The sequence below is a fragment of the Primulina tabacum genome, chromosome 5, assembly GCF_025594145.1.
Source record: "Primulina tabacum isolate GXHZ01 chromosome 5, ASM2559414v2, whole genome shotgun sequence".
NCBI classification, from domain to species: Eukaryota; Viridiplantae; Streptophyta; class Magnoliopsida; order Lamiales; family Gesneriaceae; genus Primulina; species Primulina tabacum.
Window position 1 is genome coordinate 16525255 of NC_134554.1, and position 20418 is coordinate 16545672.

General features: G+C 33.2%; 3 protein-coding genes across 7 annotated transcripts; 2 read left to right on the forward strand and 1 right to left on the reverse strand.

The window, feature by feature from the left end:
• The first annotated feature begins 8764 nt into the window (after nucleotides 1–8764).
• On the forward strand, nucleotides 8765–12615 carry LOC142547111 (uncharacterized). Of its 5 annotated transcripts, XR_012820589.1 has the most exons (5): nucleotides 8765–9430; nucleotides 10310–10429; nucleotides 11082–11113; nucleotides 11182–11227; nucleotides 12362–12615. XR_012820589.1 is itself a non-coding variant. In XM_075655208.1 (4 exons), exons 1-3 carry the CDS (start codon nucleotides 8873–8875, stop codon nucleotides 11097–11099), a joined length of 696 nt encoding a protein of 231 aa, XP_075511323.1. In that variant the 5' UTR covers nucleotides 8765–8872; the 3' UTR covers nucleotides 11100–11113; nucleotides 12362–12615. The 5 variants fall into 5 exon arrangements, 4 of the variants coding, with proteins under 4 accessions (XP_075511323.1, XP_075511319.1, XP_075511320.1 ...); XM_075655208.1 differs by lacking the exon at nucleotides 11182–11227; XM_075655204.1 differs by lacking the exon at nucleotides 11082–11113.
• Nucleotides 12616–16227: 3612 nt separating this feature from the next.
• Nucleotides 16228–17674, forward strand: LOC142547110 (NAC domain-containing protein 6-like). Its single transcript, XM_075655203.1, has 3 exons — nucleotides 16228–16520; nucleotides 16597–16880; nucleotides 17064–17674. The coding sequence occupies exons 1-3, from the start codon at nucleotides 16355–16357 to the stop codon at nucleotides 17427–17429; spliced, it is 816 nt and encodes a 271-aa protein (XP_075511318.1). The 5' UTR covers nucleotides 16228–16354; the 3' UTR covers nucleotides 17430–17674.
• A 284-nt stretch (nucleotides 17675–17958) lies between these two features.
• Nucleotides 17959–19264, reverse strand: LOC142544189 (uncharacterized). Its single transcript, XM_075651253.1, has 2 exons — nucleotides 18393–19264; nucleotides 17959–17974 (listed from the first exon to the last, which is right to left on the reverse strand). The coding sequence occupies exons 1-2, from the start codon at nucleotides 19262–19264 to the stop codon at nucleotides 17959–17961; spliced, it is 888 nt and encodes a 295-aa protein (XP_075507368.1).
• Nucleotides 19265–20418: the final 1154 nt, after the last annotated feature.

Genomic DNA, 20418 nt, shown 5'->3' on the forward strand with positions numbered 1-20418 from the left:
GTCCGACGTATCTGGGATTCAGTTCCCAGCCTTATTGAATCGGATTACACCCTTCATGGGTGACACTTTCACATATGCCTTCTCTCCAACTTCAAATTCCACGGGCCTTCTTTTCTTGTCAGCCCAGCTTTTCTGTCGATCTTGTGCAGCTTTTAGTCGCTCTTTGATCATAGCAACTTTATCTACTGTTTCTTGTATCAGTTCGGGTCCAACGATGGCTTTTTCCCCGACTTCATCCCAATATAGTGGTGATCGACATTTTCGTCCATACAAAGCTTCGTATGGTGCCATTCCAATACTGCTGTGGTAACTATTATTGTATGCGAACTCGATTAAGGGCAGTTGTTCGCTCCAATTACCACTGAAGTCTAGAGCACAAGCTCTCAGCATATCTTCTAGAGTCTGAATTGTCCTCTCTGTTTGGCCATCGGTCTGAGGGTGATATGCCGTACTAAGAGTAACCTTAGTCCCCATAGCTTGTTGTAAGCTCTTCCAAAAGCGGGATGTAAACCTCAGATCTCTGTCTGATAGTATGCTAGCTGGAACTCCATGCAATCGTACGATCTCGTTCATGTACAATGTTGCTAGCTTGTCCAAATTATAGTTCATGCGGACAGGTAAGAAATGCGCTGATTTTGTGAGTCTATCTACGATTACCCATATTCCGTCATGACCTTGTCTCGACTTTGGTAAACCAACTACAAAATCCATGGAAATATGTTCCCATTTCCATTCCGGGATTTCTAATGGTTGAAGAAGTCCACCAGGTCTTTGGTGTTCTCCTTTGACTTGTTGGCACACGTGACACTTGGAGACAAATGTCGCAACATCCTTTTTCATTCCATTCCACCAGAAATTTTTCTTCAAATCTTTGTACATCTTTGTACTGCCAGGATGTACTGAAAATTTTGACTTATGTGCTTCAGACATTACTTCTTGTCGAAGGTCATCAATGTCTGGTACGCACAATCGTCCTTTCATCCACATTATTCCTTTGTTATCCGTCTCGAATTCTGGTGATTTTCCTTCTTTAGCTTGCTCTTTCAGCTTCACTAAAGCGGAATCTCTATCTTGACTCATTTTGATTGTCTCTCGAAGACATGGTTGTGCTGAAAGTGATGTCAGGATCACCTTACTCATATTCTTTCAACTTAAAGCATCTGCTACTTTGTTGGCTTTGCCTGGATGGTAGCTTATCGTCAAGTCGTAATCCTTCATGAGTTCAATACACCGTCTTTGTCTCATATTTAGCTTTTTTTGAGTGAACAAATACTTGAGAGTTTGATGATCGGTGAAAATCTCGCACTTGGCTCCATAAAGATAATGTCTCCAAATTCTTAGTGCAAATACCACTGCAGCTAGTTCGAGGTCATGCGTTGGGTAATTTTGTTCATACGGCTTCAACTGTCTTGATGCGTATGCAATCACCCTTCCCTCTTGCATGAGTACACATCCTAAACCTTCTTTAGATGCATCACTGTAGATTGTGAAGTCTTTGTCTTCCATCGGTAATACCAACACTGGCGTGGAGGTAAGTTTTTTTTTCAAAGTCTCGAAGCTTTGCTCACATTTTTCATTCCATTGAAACTTAGAGTTCTTCTGTGTGAGCTTTGTGAGGGGTATGGCTATTGAAGAGAATCCTTCAACAAATTTTCGATAATAGCCTGCTAATCCCAAGAAACTTCTAATTTCTGTCACAGTCTTTGGTCTAGGCCAATCTGAGATTGCTTCGACTTTCTTAGGGTCCACAGATACTCCTGCTGCTGATATTATGTGTCCCAAGAATGCGACGCTCTCTAGCCAGAATTCGCATTTCTTGAATTTGGCGTACAGTTCATTTTCTCTCAGTGTCTGGAGGGTGAGACGAAAATGTTCTTTGTGGTCTTCTTCACTTGATGAATATACCAAAATATCGTCGATGAATACCACAACAAACTTGTCAAGAAATGGTTTGAACACCCTGTTCATGAGATCCATGAATACTGCCGGAGCATTGGTTAAACCGAATGGCATTACCATGAACTCATAGTGTCCATATCTTGTTCTGAAGGCGGTCTTCGGAATATCGTCTGTCTTGACCTTCAGTTGGTGGTAGCCTGACCTTAAGTCAAGCTTGGAAAAGACTGAAGCTCCATTGAGTTGGTCAAACAAGTCATCTATCCTTGGAAGTGGATACTTGTTTTTGACTGTGATCTTATTCAGCTCTCTGTAATCAATACACATTCTCATGCTTCCGTCCTTCTTCTTTACAAATAGAACAGGAGCTCCCCATGGAGATGCGCTTGGTCGTATCTGTTTCTTATCCAACAACTCTTGAAGTTGCTCTTTGAGTTCTTTCAATTCTGCTGGAGCCATTCGATACGGTTCTTTTGAGATTGGTGTAGCATTGGGCACTAAGTTAATCTCAAATTCCACTTCGCGATCGGGAAGTTCGCCAGGGAGTTCTTCAGGAAAGACATCCGGAAACTCTTGTATAACTGGAATATCATCTATCTTTAGAGTAACTTCGTTATTTACCTCGCTGATCGATCATTGCTAGTTAGACTTTCTAGGTTTGAGAAGTAGAAAGGAAGGATTTATGTTCCTTATCTTTACCACGAAGTACGATTTATTATTGGATTGGGGTTTGGCATTCTTATCCCGACAATCTACCATTACATGATTCTTGTCCAACCAATCAATTCCCATAGTACACTGTATAAGATCGGCACTTAATATATGCATATCCATACTTATTTTATTCTATCTTAGAATTACCACGGTTACTAACTCAAATCTTGAAACCAATATAGAATCTTAGAATATAACTCCTTATCAGCCGATTGCTTCAAGTCCCAATAATTATAACTTAGTTAAAATTTCTTTCAACCTTGAACGGAAGAAACTAAATCCTCAGACAATTTTTCTTTTACTAAATCTTTTCTTAATCAAGATTATGAGTCCAGCATGTTTTAACACAAGCAAGTTTTATTGGAGGTCCTTCACTTAGCATCCCAAATTTAATGTACATATCATTAATTATTGATACAAAATTTTTCCTACATCTGAATTTCAAAGCTTATATAATCCTTATCTCATATTTTCATAACTAATTTATTATCCTCGAGTCAAACAATTCATCTTAAGTTAGAAGCTTATCTTCGATAGGTAAATTTCCAAAAATGTAAGTCAACTTATATCAGATAGGTACATTCCCAATATGATTCAACTTATCTTGGTACATTTCCAAAGAATATTACATTTCTTTCTTTTCGTATGATAATACCAATCTAGTCTACCTTATCATCTCTCCATTATCACTGTTCTTTTTCCACTACATCTATAGGTACTTCTTCTTCTCTAAGCTCTTAATGTAGGTACTCTGATCAGTCATAATCTTTATCCAAAACAGGAGAGTGAATGTTCAGAATTGGTCTCAAGAGTACAGGTTGAGTTATAGACAATTACTGGAATGAACAAAATTAGTACTGTCTATGCATTCAATGGAAGAAAATAGCTCAAAATTTTTCGGTTTCAGAATTTCGTGAAAAATTTACTAAAAATCCTTCACATCATGAACATGAAGTGTACCAAATTTGGTGTAAAAATACTAAGCCGTTTGGAAATGAAAATTTCTCAAAGTTTCAAAAATCTGAAAAATTTTACGGAAATGATGATATCACTATCTTAACGAAGGATTTTGGGGTTCGTCGGTGGTGCTAGAACGGTTGAATAGTTTCAGGTTAGGTTCTTCTCGTCGAGAGCTTTCCAACGCCTACTCTTAATAGTAAAAATTCCTCCTGGATCAAAAGTTATGGCCGTTTGAAGTTTGCGCGAAAAACACCTCAACTTCCATGCCATTTACAAGGTCTACTGCATTCGCTTGCTGGAATACACTGTCTACTGCAATTCTGATGCTACTGCAATCAGTCTGCTGCTTTTCCAGCATTGTCTGCTGCTTTCCAGCACTATTAGAACCAGTCTGCTGCATTCCGAGTCTACTGACCCAGTCTTCTGCATTCAGATCTACTGGTTTCCATCTACTGGTTCTGGTTTCAGACTACTGGTCTGATACTACTGGTTTCCATCTACTGGTTCTGGTTTCAGATCTACTGGTCTACTAATTTGTTTCCCTACTGATTTTCCTACTGTACGTATTCAGTCTATCATTTCAGTGGTCTATTTCAGTAGCTTATTTTCAGTAGTCTATTACAGTAGCTTATTATCAGTAACTTTCAGAACTTATTTTCAGAAGTCTATAAGAACTTATTATTTCTAGTTCCTCCTCCCCAGATTATGAAACCCGGTTTGGCTCTGATACCACTTCAATGTCACGCCCCGGGACGAGGGTTGGTTGACACCAGCGTTGCTCTCAAATTTACATTCGAAAACAACAAGCCTCAGAGTACAGAATTCAGAAAACAGTCTTTTATTCATAATACGAAATAAATCAATTGTCTGTTACAACTCGAATACTGATGTTTTACAGCGGAAATGTAAAACCAGACATAACATTGTCTTAACAGATGCAGCGGAATTAACATAACATAAACTGAGAATAACAATCTTCTTCACCAGCCCTAGAATTGGATCTGCTCTTTTTCTTCTAATATTTCTTCCTCGTTATTATCTGAGATATGTTTGGTGGGTGAGTGATATGATTGTCACTCAGTAAGCAGGGGCGGGAATAACTCCCAGTTTTCGAAATCGTTTTCAACAGAAACAGTAATACAATAATATACAGAAACTCATCTTTTCAGAACAGAAACTAGATTTCAGAAATCACAGGTTTCAGAACAGAAATCAGAATTAGTAAGCACTGAGCACGTTAGTGAATTTCATGGCTAAACTGACATCAGTCCCCTATATGTTCTCTCCTCTAAGGGGTGAGGCCAGAATCAGAATCAGAATCAGAATTCAGAAATGTTCAGAATATATATTCCTACCATTAGTTCACTAGGGAGTTTCAGTGCTTCAAAATCATATATCAGAAATCAAACATACAGAAACTGAACTTAGAAACAGAAGTATCAAACGGTTTTCAAGATATTTATATATAAGCCCACTTACTGTAATTTGCTAGAAATTTCGGTTGCTGAAGTCTGGTCTCTGCTTGTCTCGCTACTGGTTTTTCCTCTGCTCTAGAATAAGCACTCTCTTAACTCAAATTCAAGTGATAACTCAGGATTTGTGTAACACCAATTTCAGAGGTTTTCGAGTGTTATTTATAGATAACTCAGGATTTGTGTAACACCAATTTCAGAGGTTTTCGAGTGTTATTTATAGGCCAAATTCTGACTGTTAGCCTCCAAATTAATAACCATAATCTGCATTTAACAGCCTTGATTCCATTTTAAATGCTTCAGTTACAAGTCTGAGTTGGATTAGTAACTGTCTGCCGGAATCTCGTTCTTCTGCTGCTAGATTCTATCTGCTGGAATTCTATCTGCTGGAAAATATCAACTTCTGAATATCAGCTGATGCTGGACTTGTTAGCTTCTGCTGGAATTTTTCTTTGCTACTGAATATTGCTAGCTGCTGTAAATATTAACTTCTGCTGGAGTTTTGCATAGCTGCTGAAATGCTGGAAATTCGGGTTCTCACAGGAATAGTTATTGTTTTCGAAATTATATATCAAAATATGTGAAACGAGTTATTCATAAAAAAAACATTATTTTTATAATTATTATAAATATAGATAAAACTGACCGTCATCTCGATCTACTAACATAAAATTTATTTATCCATGAGACCGTCTCGACCCCCTTAAATAAATTCTTTTTGCTATGAGTGGAATGGAAATTGTGACCAGCTGAGTTGGCAATTAGCTGGGCAGGAGTATGCACAACAGTCCCAAAAGAGAGATGAGACAATAGTTTATTTTTGAATGTCATTTTATAAACTTTTGATATGTTTATTACATAAAATTATCTTTATATGTTTCTTTGTGTGGGTGACTGTGGATGTCTTGGTAAATTTTCAAACATACATAATTCTATCGAATAATTAATGTTTTACTTGAATTAATATACTATGTGTGTGTGTGTGTCAAGTTCTAGATAAAAGGATTTTTAAAAAACTATTTCTATTCAAGAAGTCAAACAAAAAATTAAGTTTTTGTATTAAAAATATTTAAAATAAATATTATTTCTTTCTATAAACCAATAAATATTTATGATTTTTCTGTATGTAGCATACTAATTTAATCAAACAATTTCATAACTATGACTTTAGACCTTATAAAATTCAAGATTAAAAGTTATGAAACAAAGATAATAATGTTTAATATACTTAAAAAGACAAATTATTTTATCGATTATAACATAAATAGTAATGTTATTTTTTATAAATTATAACAATTTGTATTCTATTTTTTATTATTTTGTTGTGTAATTGTTCAACTATTTAAAATTTATATGACATTGTAGCGTTTTGGATGTTAAAATTAATTTTATATATTATAGATATAAAAAATTAGAGAATAAATTCCAAAATTCTTAATATAGGACTTTTTTTAAAATGAAAAATATTTGGCTTTTAAAAATTTTGGTTTTGACTAAAAATTAGTAAGTTAAAAATTGTAAAAATGTTTTTACATCAGCCAAAAACCGATGAAATTTGAAGGAATAAAAGAAAGAATTAACTAATTTGTCTATAAAAACATGAAGGGAGAGAAAGGAATTTGAATGGGAGGGGGGAGGGAGGGATATAAATGATTCAAATTTTTGAACTTCGTCCAAATATTTAAGTTGAAGTACAAATAATTTTTGATATTTTATAATTGTATTTTAAGTTTATTGTTTATTACGATCTCACGGTGGACGAGACGACTTAATATATATTTGAATTGAAAATTAATATTTTTGACATAAAATAATGTTTTTTCATTAGTTGAGTCGGATATGAAATATGTCTCGCAAAATTGATCATTAAGACAGTCTCGTATGAATTTTTTTGTTATTTAAAAACATAAGTTTTTTTTTAATATCAAAATATTTTTATAAAGTTTATAAAATTCTAGATTGAATAACTGAATTTATAAATTGCTCAAAACTAATTAAAAGTCATTAACTCCACCACATTTAAAAGTCAGTCTATTAAAGAGCCAACTATACTAACCACTTGAGTTTTTAGACATCTAATAAAAACATAATTAACTTAACCACATGAGTTGGGTTTGACAAACACTTGTGTGAGACAGTCTCAATGGTCGTATTTTGTTAGACGGATCTCTTATTTGGGTCATCCATGAAAAAAGTATTACTTTTTATGTTAAGATTGTTACTTTTTATTGTGAATATCGGTAAGGTTGATCTGTCTCACATATAAATATTCATGAGATCGTCTCACAAAAAACTTACCGATTGAATTTCGTCCACGTGGAGTGACTGACAAGGATTTATAAAACGGCCTTTTGGGACCTCTAAAGGACACCTTAATAATTAGTGTTTATCTCTAGTAAGATGCATAAAATATTTTTTTATATGGTCACGATGAAATAACTTATTGTGCACAATTTATAATATTATTATAACAAATTATCAATTAATTTTTTAAAACTATCAAATTATATATATTATGTTATTAAATTGAACACTTCATATTAATTAATTTTAGTATGTCACATCAATTTTATTTTACATTTTTATCATTCATAATATTTATCAGTTAACTTTGTTGTTGTTAACTTTATTAATTTTTTTTTTGTAAATTTCTCTATTTTTTTTTGTTTTTTCTTCAAATTATCTCTAATTTATCTAAAAACTCAAACTTATGCGATAAATCTTATATAATCTATTAATATCATATCTTAATATATATTTTTACACAAAAATTATCAAATACAAAAAAAAAATAATAATATGACGTTCATCGTGTACCACATAACACTAGTTTTACTTAATGATTAAAATCTATAAAATATCAGCCTCAAAATGTACTACTTCGAATATAACATCTACATTTTCTACGCAAATTTATTCACCGTCACAATATATTATGTACAGATTATGAACTAGAAAACTAGTCTTCATATACATATATGGATATAGAATTACTAATATTAAAACAAATCAAGCTCGAGCCTGATAATGAAAGCTCGAATCGAGCTCGAGCATCAAACAATCTTAATCGAACCAAGCTCAAGACTGATACTGTTTGGTTTGCTTTAGATCGTTTACATCCCTAAATACTTTCTTATTACAGCAAATCCATCCGAACTACGATAAAGTTTTTCTCGATGGATACAAATGCATGTTTACACTCAAGATGATGTTTTTTCACAAATTAAATGTACCTTTGGATCACGCCCAAGATTCTTTAATGGGCACTGGGATTTTTTTTTTTTTTTTTGCTGGGATAAAAATGGGCACTAATTTTGTAGAGTGATAAATGATGATTGACCATATATTTGAGAGATGAATTTGCTTATTTTTTAAAAATATATATAAAAAAATTTAAAATAGTTCTTTTTATGATACGAGAATCTGCATTCATTACCATTCAAAGTACATCGAAGAAGCTCCCGAACTGTTACAATAGCTTGTAAACCACTAGATCTGAACCCTTCCAAACAATTTGAATATAAAAGTTAAAATGTTTGGTTTTTTTTTTTTTTTCTGAATGAAAATGTTTTGCTTGTTGAGAGGGCAGCATTCACTAGATCCGAACCCATCCAAACAATTTATTGGCATAATCAATTAATTTTGAAGCACAATTGGGCCAGCCAGTTATGTGAAATCCGAGTAAGGAATTCTGGCCCATTTATCCGATTTTCATTTATTTTCTCCGCTCCGCACAAAAATGGCAAACCGTATTTCTCTTACCCATACGATTTGATATTCTCGAAGGCAGATTTTTGACGAGCTAGAATTTGATCGAAGAAAGGTGGAAAATGCCAAAGAAAATGGAAATTAACAGCAAATCAGAGGCGTCCAGGGCACGAAAAAGCGCAGTCGAATCCGAACGCAAAGATCGTGAATCACGTGAGAAAGAAGATCAGTACTGGCGTGAAGCCGAGGGAGCCAAGTCGCGAGCCGCTAAGAAGCGTGACGAGGAAGCCGAGAAGAAAGCCGAGGCAGTCGCTAAGAAAGCGGAGGTTCGCCGATTGGCCGAGCAGGAGGAGAAGGAGCTCGACAAAAGCCTGAGGAAGCCGGAAAAGAAGGTGAATCGTGTTTCGGTCCCCGTCCCAAAAGTGACGGAGTTGGAATTGAAGCAGGGTAGGGAAGAGGAGCAAGCGGCTATCCATCGGCGTGCGGAGGAGGAGAAGAAAAAGCAGAGCCGCTTAGCCGACGAGGAGGAGTACGAGAGGATGGTGCTTGTGGCCAACACCAATCGTGATGATGCAATTATAGATGCTAGGACTGTGGAGGATGCGATCGCCCAAATGACTGTGGCGGAAAGCTTACCTGTGGATAAGCATCCCGAGAAGAGGCTTAAAGCTTCTTTTAAGGTTCCATTTTAAAGTCTTTGTTCATTTCGATTAAGATCGTTCGGGTGTTTAATTGCTTGATGTAGTGTAAATAGCTATTGATTTTCTATGCTGACGGCAATCAGATGGGCCGGATAGCTCTCTTGCTACTACTTTATTTGGAATAGATTTACGGCAACTTTTTTACTTTTTCTGTGGAACTTCAGCAATACTTCTCATTTGTATGATGTTAGAATCAAATTTTCCCAAAGATAGAGTTATTTTATAATTTAACTCCTCTTGTGTCTACGCCCATATTTAGTATTAATGTCCAAGATATACAAGTGGAAATTGGTTGAGTATTGGCCGATTGTACATGGTATTGTGCACTAGGGAATCGGGAGCTCTCGTGTCATATTAGAAACTGTCTTGTGAATTCCATATTCCCAATTCATGGGTGTTCGTGTAAGTCGTATACAAACCAACTAATTTAGTTTAAACTGATTTGAGAATATGTTATTCCTTCTCAAGCAAGGAGTGATTGACTCAAAACTTCCTTTTCTTTCATATTGCCATCTTAGTCATTCTTATCTGGAAGTTTTTCCTTTTTCTTTTTCTAATTTTTGAATTTTTCCTTCAATTGGTAAAGGCTATTGGGAAGTTTGGAAGGAGCGGAAAGTTTTATATTGGTAGAGGCTTATTTCTTATTTTTGTTGTAATTGTATGCATTCAACTCAGCAAACAATTCCTGATTATCTTTTTTGCTGATTTCTTTTGTTTGTTTATAATTTCTTTTCTTTTTTGCTGATTTCTTTTGTTTGTTTATAATTTCTTTCTACATAATATCTGTGTTCATCCTTTGACATATCATGTTGACTTGTTTATACAAGCATAATTCTTTTGTAATTTTTATTTGTTTAGGCTTTTGAAGAAGCTGAGCTTCCGAGGTTGAAAAAAGAGAAACCAGGTTTAACACACACTCAATACAAAGACATGATCTGGAAACTATGGAAGAAATCTCCAGACAACCCCCTTAACCAGGTGAAAGATGGTTTATTGAAATGAGATCTCCCCTTTGACTACTACGGTCCGAGAAACACCACACTAGGAAATATTTTTTAAAACGAAGAGAAATTAGATCAATGTTCTGATTCAATGATAAATCTTGAGGTCAGTTTGAGAGGTTACACACTCAGCATCAATGCCAAAATTTTATGGAATAATGCGTCTCTGTAACGAATGAGACAACTAGCAAATAAAAACCAAAACCTCCGTTTCCTTTAGTCCGAGTTTGCTATATTTTTCACGCTAGCATATGCATGCTGACTGGCTCTTCGGAAATATATAACAAGACGCATCTGAAGCTTATGCTTGTGCATGGTATCTAACTTAAATGATATCCTATGCACTCGGATTACACTGAAACGGTGACTTGTTAGATACTGAGTAATTGGGGGAAAAAATCCTGGTTTAACCACGAACACCTAATCATTAGTAATTAAAATGCAATGCAATTTAGTAAAATGGCTGGTTTGAGTTTATTGTTCTCTTCTATTTTACAATTGTTTTCAAGCTTGATATACTTTTAACTACTGGTAGAGTCTTCAAGTTGCATTTGGTCATAATTCATTTGTTGGGATGTGGTTTCAAGTTTCAACCGAGATATGATATTATATTTAATTTGAATACATAGATTGCCGAGCGGGACTGATGACAGAGAAGCGTGTAAGTTTTTTTAGACTTGCATAATATATACTTGATTCTAATAAATATCAGCTGTTATTACTTCACAGTTCACACTCAGCCTCAATGTGCTATGTGCAGTTTAGCTTGGTTTTGGTAAGTTCAAATAAGTGTTCATCTTATATAGCTCGTATAGTTAACTGTTTCTATTGAATATATCCAATGGTGTTTGAAATTTATTGGTGCCTCTCCATTAGAACTTATATCTTGTATTTTACCTTCTGTATGATGACCGATTGATCCAAAATCCGATCTTGGCGACTTATTTATAACTTTTTTTCCTGGAATATATTATAGATATTTTATCAATAAATGTAGCAAATCGTGACACAAATATATGATAGTTTGTCATGCCTGAGCTTAATATAAAAGCCTAGATTTGGTCACCACACACACACACACATTTATATCATTGTAATATATATATATATATATATATATATATAAAACTTATTATCAGGTAACTAGGTTGGATAGGTATCTGGATAGAAACTCGATTTTAGTGGCTTGGATTTATCAGATCAGGCTTTACTGGTTCGAACTAAATATCCAATATTTCCAATTTCGGTTAAATTGGAAATTCTTAGAAGAAGAAGTTCACTTAACGATGAAAGTTTTATAATGAACTCAAGATAGAGATAACACATGATTGGTAAATGTTGAGATGAGTTTTTTAGATGTAGCAGAGTCTCTCTTCTGTCGGTTTACGTGTACAAGTATATAAGCTAGTAATAAATAAGGAATGTATCAAATTTACAAAATTTGTTTACGAACTACCCAGACAATAGAAAAATGATTTATAGAGCACTCAAACAAACTTTTTTTTTTATTTTTATAAAACGCATTTGTTATCAGTATCATATTTGTAATGTAATGATTAAAGACGTAGATGTGAATTCAATGTTAAAACAAAAGCGTTCACTATCGTTGTAATAAATATATATCTCATTTTTATTATTTATACTTACACGTAATGATATTATTATTTTATTACAAAATTAGGGGCAAAGTGCATCCAAGTCTCTCGTGAAATCTAGAAGTGACACATAACTCCTATGAAATATTTTTAGGCATTGAAGTCGTTAAGTAATTATGTGGGCGGATTTCTTTATTCCAGAACTTGAAAAATTGAAGTTGGAGTATGCTTAAATGCTATGATAATTAGCCCACGTATTTCTTTTTATATATTAATTCAAACTGAAAATGAATAATGTGTATCTACTTACTCAGGGTAGGGGTGGACAACGATCGGTTTGGTACGGTTTCACTCTACAACGGTTCGGTTTTCGGTTTTGAGTTTTGAATATCTCTAGTCCAAAACCAAACCATTTTATTACGGTTCGGTTTTTTTTGTAATACGGTTCGATTTATAGAGCCGGTTATATACGGTTATGTTACTTCAACATTTCACAAGAGATCTGGATGCACTTTACCCCCAAATTATGTATTAATGAACACTTGCAGTAATTTGGAGGACAAAAGGAGTCGCTAAGGTCACAAAACACGGCTGGTGGCGTTAGAGAAAATCAAAGGTAAAATCTTCTCCCTGCCCTGAACCTCATTGATTTATTGTACCTTCTGTCATGTCTCTCCCCTCTTTTCATAAATTTAATTTAACGCCACCAAATTCATCCTCCTAAATACTTTCAAAAAATATTTTAAAAGATGCATCTTTCTTTAAAAAAAAAAAAAGATTCATACCATAAATAAAATCCACAATACATTTGATTTATTGCATTACTTATGTAATCTTTATGCATGACGGATTCTACTTTCTTTTAACATAGTGTGTATGGCTTGATTATTTGAGAGTTGTCAAAAGGACCAATGGGAAGGGTGAGCCTCGCATACCACCATTTGGTGGGGTGAGGTGGAATATTGACAACCAAACTCGTTGATTTGGCGGGCTGAACTGGTCAACCAACCAATTTTTAGTTATATTTGACGAGATAAATGTCATTCGAGTGACTTAAGAAATTGCCAATCCAATCCATTTGTTTAGCCGAAAGTGACGAGACAGGTCAACCTGACGTACCTGGCCAGTTTTGACAAATATAATTGCATTTAAATTTTAAAGATAACAATACAATATTAAGTATTTAAATTAACTATCCAGCCAAATTTGTATAACACTTCAATAAAATTATTCATATGTCGGTGATCATTTTCACGAGCTACGTGTTTATATAGTTAAAATATTTATCTAAATTTAATATATATATATATATAATCTAAAAGTTGATTACGTGAAAATTTTCAAATAAATAAATAGATATACACTTTTATTATTAAGTACGGGGTGTTATATATATTATATATATAGAAAAGTGCGAGTATTAATTCCAGTCTTTTCTTCTACGTTGCAATGATGTATTCATATAAATTCTTGTGAGATAGATATCCAATCTAACTTATCTCATAAAAAATATTATTTTTATGTGAAAAATATTATTTTTTATAGTAGATATGAGTCGTGTCGACGGATCACATGAATATAAATTCATGAGACAGACTCACAAAAAATCTACTCGTAATTATTAAATTTGATTTATTTAAAGTTAATTAAATTTGAAGCCATGGTGAGTTTTTTTAAAATATCAACAATATACTTTTAATTATAAAAAATACTCTATTTTTATTTAATAAAACATATTATAAAACTTTATTTTAGTAAATTTTTATATTTCTTCGTAACTTTCATGTTCATTTTTCAGAAAAATCAAAACTACTAACATATTTTATTTAAATCTTTATCAACTTTTGAATTTTTAAATAATTATATCATTTTTAATATAAAAATTATTATAAAAAATATTAAATTAAATTTAACAAAAAAAACTATCTTATTTATATGTACACATAATGCTCGTAAAAGATCATTAATATTATATTATATTTATGAGCTTTTAGACGAATGCTAATAATTTAAGCTCGAGTCAAAGTACTTAATAACTCATTAACTCTGACCCCAGGCATAGTATTAATGAAGTAAAATATATTGATGGACCATTAATTTTCATTTTCCAATATTATATTGTTTATTATACATATATTTATGAATTATTATTATTATTGTTATTTTATCATTATGGATTCATGACTCGATAAATAGGTCTTGGTGTCTTCATGCCCAGTGGTGAAGCCAAGAATCCGATTCTACCCGGGCTATAATTTTAAACTCTAAAATCCTTTAATATTTTAAATTGATCTATCCGGGCTAATATCAAATTTATCCAAAATTCACATATAAATTTTTTAAAAATTTGTTGGACCCGCCCGGGTGAAAAATGTAGTGGCTCTGCCCCTCATTAAATGTAGTGTAAAGATAGATACAAAATTGATGAGTACCATATCAAAACTATATTTTAGATATTTAACTTCAAAATGTAATATTATTTCTCGATTACTTCGAGTTTGGTGAGCGTTCTCTTTAAGAGTTGGTCTGATGACTACAACAGATCACATCATTTTTTACATCTCATGCAATGCATTTCTCATCGTCAAAAACTATTTTTGGATATCATTAAATACTTGCAATGCATTTGTCAACGTGAAAAATTATATTGGGATAGCATTAAATACTTTAGGTAATATCCTAAAATAAGTTGGAATAAATATTTTTTTTACAAAATATATTCGGATAGCTTAAAGGAGAAGTTGAGAAGAAATTGTAGGCTAAGAAAAGGGTATATGATTTGTGGGACTTGTGTGGGAGAAGACTTCCAAGTCAAGTCCCTCGGAGACTCTTGACTCTGCTGTTTTCCTTCCAATGCCAGACACAATTATGCGCAAAATACGCGGTTTTTAGCAGAAATATTAAAAGATTTTTTTATCTTTTATATTTGAAAAATAAGATAAAATAATATCATTTTATATATATGATTATTTTTTCACGAAAAGTATTTTCTTTTTTTTTCCCACGATTATATATATATATATAAATATTAGTATTTTTAATTGTGAATATCGGTAGGGTTGACCCGTCTCACAGATAAAAATTTGTAAGACCGTCTCACAAGACCGACAAAATGTAAAGTTCAATTTCCATTATTAGGATTTTATCGCATGATCGATTCCAAGATTGACGAAATTCCAAAAGGTTGATTGGGTTATCTAATTTATAATTCACTCGTGGTCTAGACATAAAACAATTTTCTACATATAATATTTTTGATCAAATTAAGTTTTTTTTAATTAAAATATGTAGAGATTATATTAATATTAAGAATTTAAAAGATCATTTTCATAAGATTTTTTAGTAAATAAATAGAAATAATTATCCAAGTAGGATTTGTTCATCTTTGAAATTTATAATATTTTATAACAAAACGATTTTAATATGAGATAATACATGGTCACTTTGTCTTCATCGCACTGATGCGGCCCACCAAAAAGAACCCACATGAATTGAGTGACATTTTACACTCACGTGAGACGTCACTTCTCCTCGAAAAAATAATATTTTTCACATTAAAAATATTATTAATTATATTATAAAAAAATTTTAAATAATACATGTTGATGTTGATTTGAATGAAACATATTTATTTTATCTTAAAATTATAATGTGTAATGTGTTCATACATGAGTGAAATAATATTAGTTTTTTTATGTCAAAAGTATTATGGATTGAAACGATTCGTCTCACGTGTAGAGATCCATGAAATCGTTACACCTGAGACTTACTCTTATTGTTTCAAAATAAAGTTTATAATTTTGAGTGGAATTATAATAATTCCAAAACGATACTCCATCGGTCTTAAAATAAAGGCAAAAACTTGTGTTAGACAGTCTCACGAGTCGTATTTTGTGAGACGGATCTCTTATTTGGGTCATCCATGAAAGAGTATTTTTTTTTATGCTAAGAGTATTACTTTTTATTGTGAATATCGATAGAATTGATCCGTCTCACAGATAAAAATTCGTGAGACCGTCTCACAAGAGACCTACTCTAAAATAAAGCGTTTGCATTTTTTTCGCTTTTCCCAAATATATAATTTATTTTCTGCATTCTACTCTTGTTTGTAGAATTTGTAATTTCAGATACAAGGGGGTCAACAAGGAAGAATAGTAGTCCAGAAACCGCGTGAATCAGTCTTGAGATGAGTCTCTTTCACAGCACTCATCAGTATAGATATCCGAGGAAGAAGCCTCACTTGACAGAAACACAAGGAGTAGTGGTTGTAGCAATAGATTTATGCGTGAAAACATTTATTTATAATCATGGATGAACCGAGACTGGAGTTGAAGTTGCCGGGTTTCAGGTTTCACCCCACCGAGGAAGAGTTGCTCAACTTTTACCTCAAAACCAGGGTGATTGGCAAGAAACTGCGGGGAGATATCATTGGAGACTTGAACATCTACAATCATCATCCCCGGAAGTTGCCAGGTTATACATATATATAATCAAACAAGCTGTTTCTTTTAAAGAAGAATAAATCAATTGATTAATGAAATATGGACAGGGCTGGCGAAAATCGGTGAGAGAGAATGGTTCTTCTTCGTGCAGAGGGACAGGAAACACGGGAGTGGAGGCAGGCCTAACAGGACCACCGAGTGTGGCTTCTGGAAGGCAACCGGATCGGACCGCAAAATCCTGAGCATATCCGATCCCAAGAAAATGATGGGCTTCAGGAAAACTCTGGTGTTCTATGAGGGCAGAGCTCCACGAGGAAGAAAGACTGATTGGATCATGAATGAATATCGTTTACCGGATACATTCTCTCATCAGTCCCCACTTCCACACAAGGTAATCAAATATATCTCTCTACTTACACGAAACAATCTTGCATCATGTGACGTTTGACCATAGTTTTACGATAATTCGTCACATCCTTCCGTCATCAAGTCCTACGAGCCAAGAGGTGCCTAAATACTATACGTTATGAATTTGGTTAATATTCTGAGTTGGTTTTCTTGTTTGATGCTTTAGGACATAGTATTGTGTAAAGTATACAGAAAGGCGACCTCCATGAAGGCGCTGGAGCTGATGGCTGCAATGGAAGAACCAGCCATGGACTCCATCTCATCCTGCGATCCAATCGATGAGCAGGTTAAGAGCCAAAGTAGTGACATGGGATTCAAAAAAGAATATGAACAAGACACAACATTTCTAGTAGGGGAGGCAGCAGCAGGATCAGGGAGAGCTTGTAGCAAGTTGAATTTACCTAATGGGCATGAGAATTTGGCAGATCTGCTGCTGCCTAAACTGGACATGGACTGGACTCAAGACTCTTTCTGGGCACAATTTAGAAGTCCTTGGCTTGATAACTGCGCCAATTTCTTGCCACTCTGCTAAACTACCTTAGTCTATATTATATCAATATATGTACACTATTATGCATGTGCATGAATATCTCAGGCTTGGGTCTGGACAGTAGGGACTTGAGTTCGGACGCCGACACGATTTTGTGTTTAATGATCAGGGAAGAAGGATCATTATGTAAAGAACAACATGGCTGATAACATGCTTAATAATAGTGGAGTATTTTGTAATAAAACCACTGGTAATTTTCATTTATGTGCAACTTAGTTGATGATTTATCTCAAAATGGTTGTTTACATTGTATAAGATTTAATCAAAAAATTTGAACGTCTCCAACCTTCTCTGGACACTGCCAGGATGGAGTCTGGAATAGTATCGCGTCTCGTAACACCAGAATGTGGCATAATGCCACCAGTCTCTTGGTACAGTGACATTAACATCTTCCATCGAAAGATGTATGTTTTAATTCACATTAAAACTAATATTTATAAAAATTCATTTTATTTTTTATTACAGAGTATAAAAAGTGACACTAATTTCAAGTTTAAAAACTAAGTTAAAATCATGAATCACAGAGGCTGCAGGCAGGATACCCAGATTTTCAATCACTTGAATTTTACGAAAATTTTGTGGCAAAAGGAACATGACGTAGATATAATTTTCCATCAAACTTATGTTTAGTAACATTCTAAAGTCCTCTCTATATGCAGAGTTCATTTATATATAAAATAAATTATCCATTCGTAAACAAAAACATAAATTATCACAAGATATAAAACTAATTCCTAGCATTTGCCAGCATGACCGATTCTAACAATATTTGGGTCTGAGTCTAACTTTTAAAAAGAGACATCTGAATCATAATGTGTGTTCATATTTTTTTTAGTTTCATAACAATTTTTCAAATTAAATCAATACGTTAAAGACAATAAAAAAACTAAATAAATAAAAATATCAAACATGTCCAAAATGATCACTAAAAAACAACTGCCTAACAGTGAGCTAAAAATACTAATCAAGTCTGTATAATCAAGTTGTTCAGTAATTTCTTTCTCAATCGATAACATAGCCAATCCATTCAATCTTTCTTGTGACATGGTTGATCGGAGAAAAATTTTGATGAGCTTTAACTTTGAAAAACTTATAAAAGTTAACAAGATTTTATAAGCAATATGAGCATTTGGCAAATACTCATCCATTTTCTTCAAGTAATTCACTACATCAATGGAAGATTTTACTTCTATTGGTAACGAGCACCTCAAGAATGTCAACTTCGAAAATAGATCATCCCCATTAATATCAGAACAACCCTTATGAGTCAAAGAATTTTCAAGATTCTTGCACGTCCTCAACAAGGTTTCATCGTCTGCACATTGTAACCTCTCTAGATTGAACAAAAAACCAAATGTTTCTTCATATTTTTGAAACTGTCCAAATCGAGCTTTCATAGAAGAACGAGCTTGATCGATTATAAAGAGAAAGTAGTTAATTCGAAAAGATTCTGCAGTTGACTGTTTCACTTCTTCATTGTTACTTTCACCAAATTGTTTCTTTCTTCGAATAACACGTTTCTCTCGAAATACAGCTTCAATACCCATCTCACATGCCATTTCTTTAGCTTTAACCATGTCCTTATCGTAACCATCTTCTCTAAATTCTTCAAGAAATAAAACAATTCCTTGTAAAAGTTTGATAGCAACATCAATATCCATATTTTCAGATTGAAGAAATTTGCTCACAGTGTTGATAGCATGCAACAACTTGTACCAAATTACCACACCAAGCAAGAATTCAAAATTCTCAAGTTCATATAACGCTAAGGACTCAGCTTCACTCTTCGTTTTGGGATCTTCACTATCATTTGCCATGTCATACAAAGCATCTCTTATTTGTGCAATTTGCTCATTTATAGCTTTAACACTCTCAACATGACTTTCCCATCGTGTTTGTGACAATGACTTAACTGTCAAACCCTTCACGTGATCTTTGAAAATCTTTCACCGCTTGGTAGAAGAGGAGAACAATGTATAAATTTGTTGTATTACTCCAAAAAATGACATAGTCTTACAACAACAAATATCATTTTTAATATTCCCCCAGTTCTAAACAAATCACATATTTGATAGGAAAAATGAAGTTATTACGTGATATAAGCTATAATATTAAATGGTCAATTGAACTATGGGCTATACTATTAAATTTCATGGCATCAAACATGATTAGATCTAATTGAAGCTAGGTCAAAGGTTGTTTTGTGGTTTTCTGTTTTTATATTATATTTAGTTTGTCGTTTTGGTTATTCTTTTCAATAATTATAGTATAAAACGACTGTTTTAAATTCATTTAATAAATATCAAAAATTTCTCAAGGATGAAGTGTATTAGTTTTTAACAAAATAAATAGTTGATAATAAATATTGTTTTTTCTTGTGAAATTAAAATGAATTATGTTTTTTTAATTGTTTATGTGTAGTATGAAACTCAAAATCGGATTCAAACCAGTAAATTTTTCAATTTTTTTATAATTTTAAATTTGTGTCATTCGAATCTTTTTGAAAATAACAGGAAAATTTATATTTTGAGCTTCTTCAACATTCTGCGTACACCTTATTGCTTGGATCCATCTCAGAAGTGCGGCCTAGGCAAATTTGAGGCTACTAAATTTTGGACATTTTGTCTACACCTTATTGCTTGATCCATTAATATCATTTTTAATACTCCAAAAAATGACATAGCCTTAGGACAACAAAGATGGTGTTGGGCTATCTAGTATTACATATGATAAATTTTTTTAAAAATTTTTGGGCCCCAAAAAAAGATGGGCCTGAGTCATTTGATTCATTTGACTCTGAATAAGCACGGCCCTGTTTGTCAGTGCTCTGCAGTTCAAATATGCAGAGAATATGTTATGATCGGAAATAAATTTAGAGGAGATGAATAAATTTATCTAAACAAATTATTTTGATTGGATTAGCAACACTGAATTTTTATTCTTGTGGGTTCTCAGTAAGTCACTCTCTATG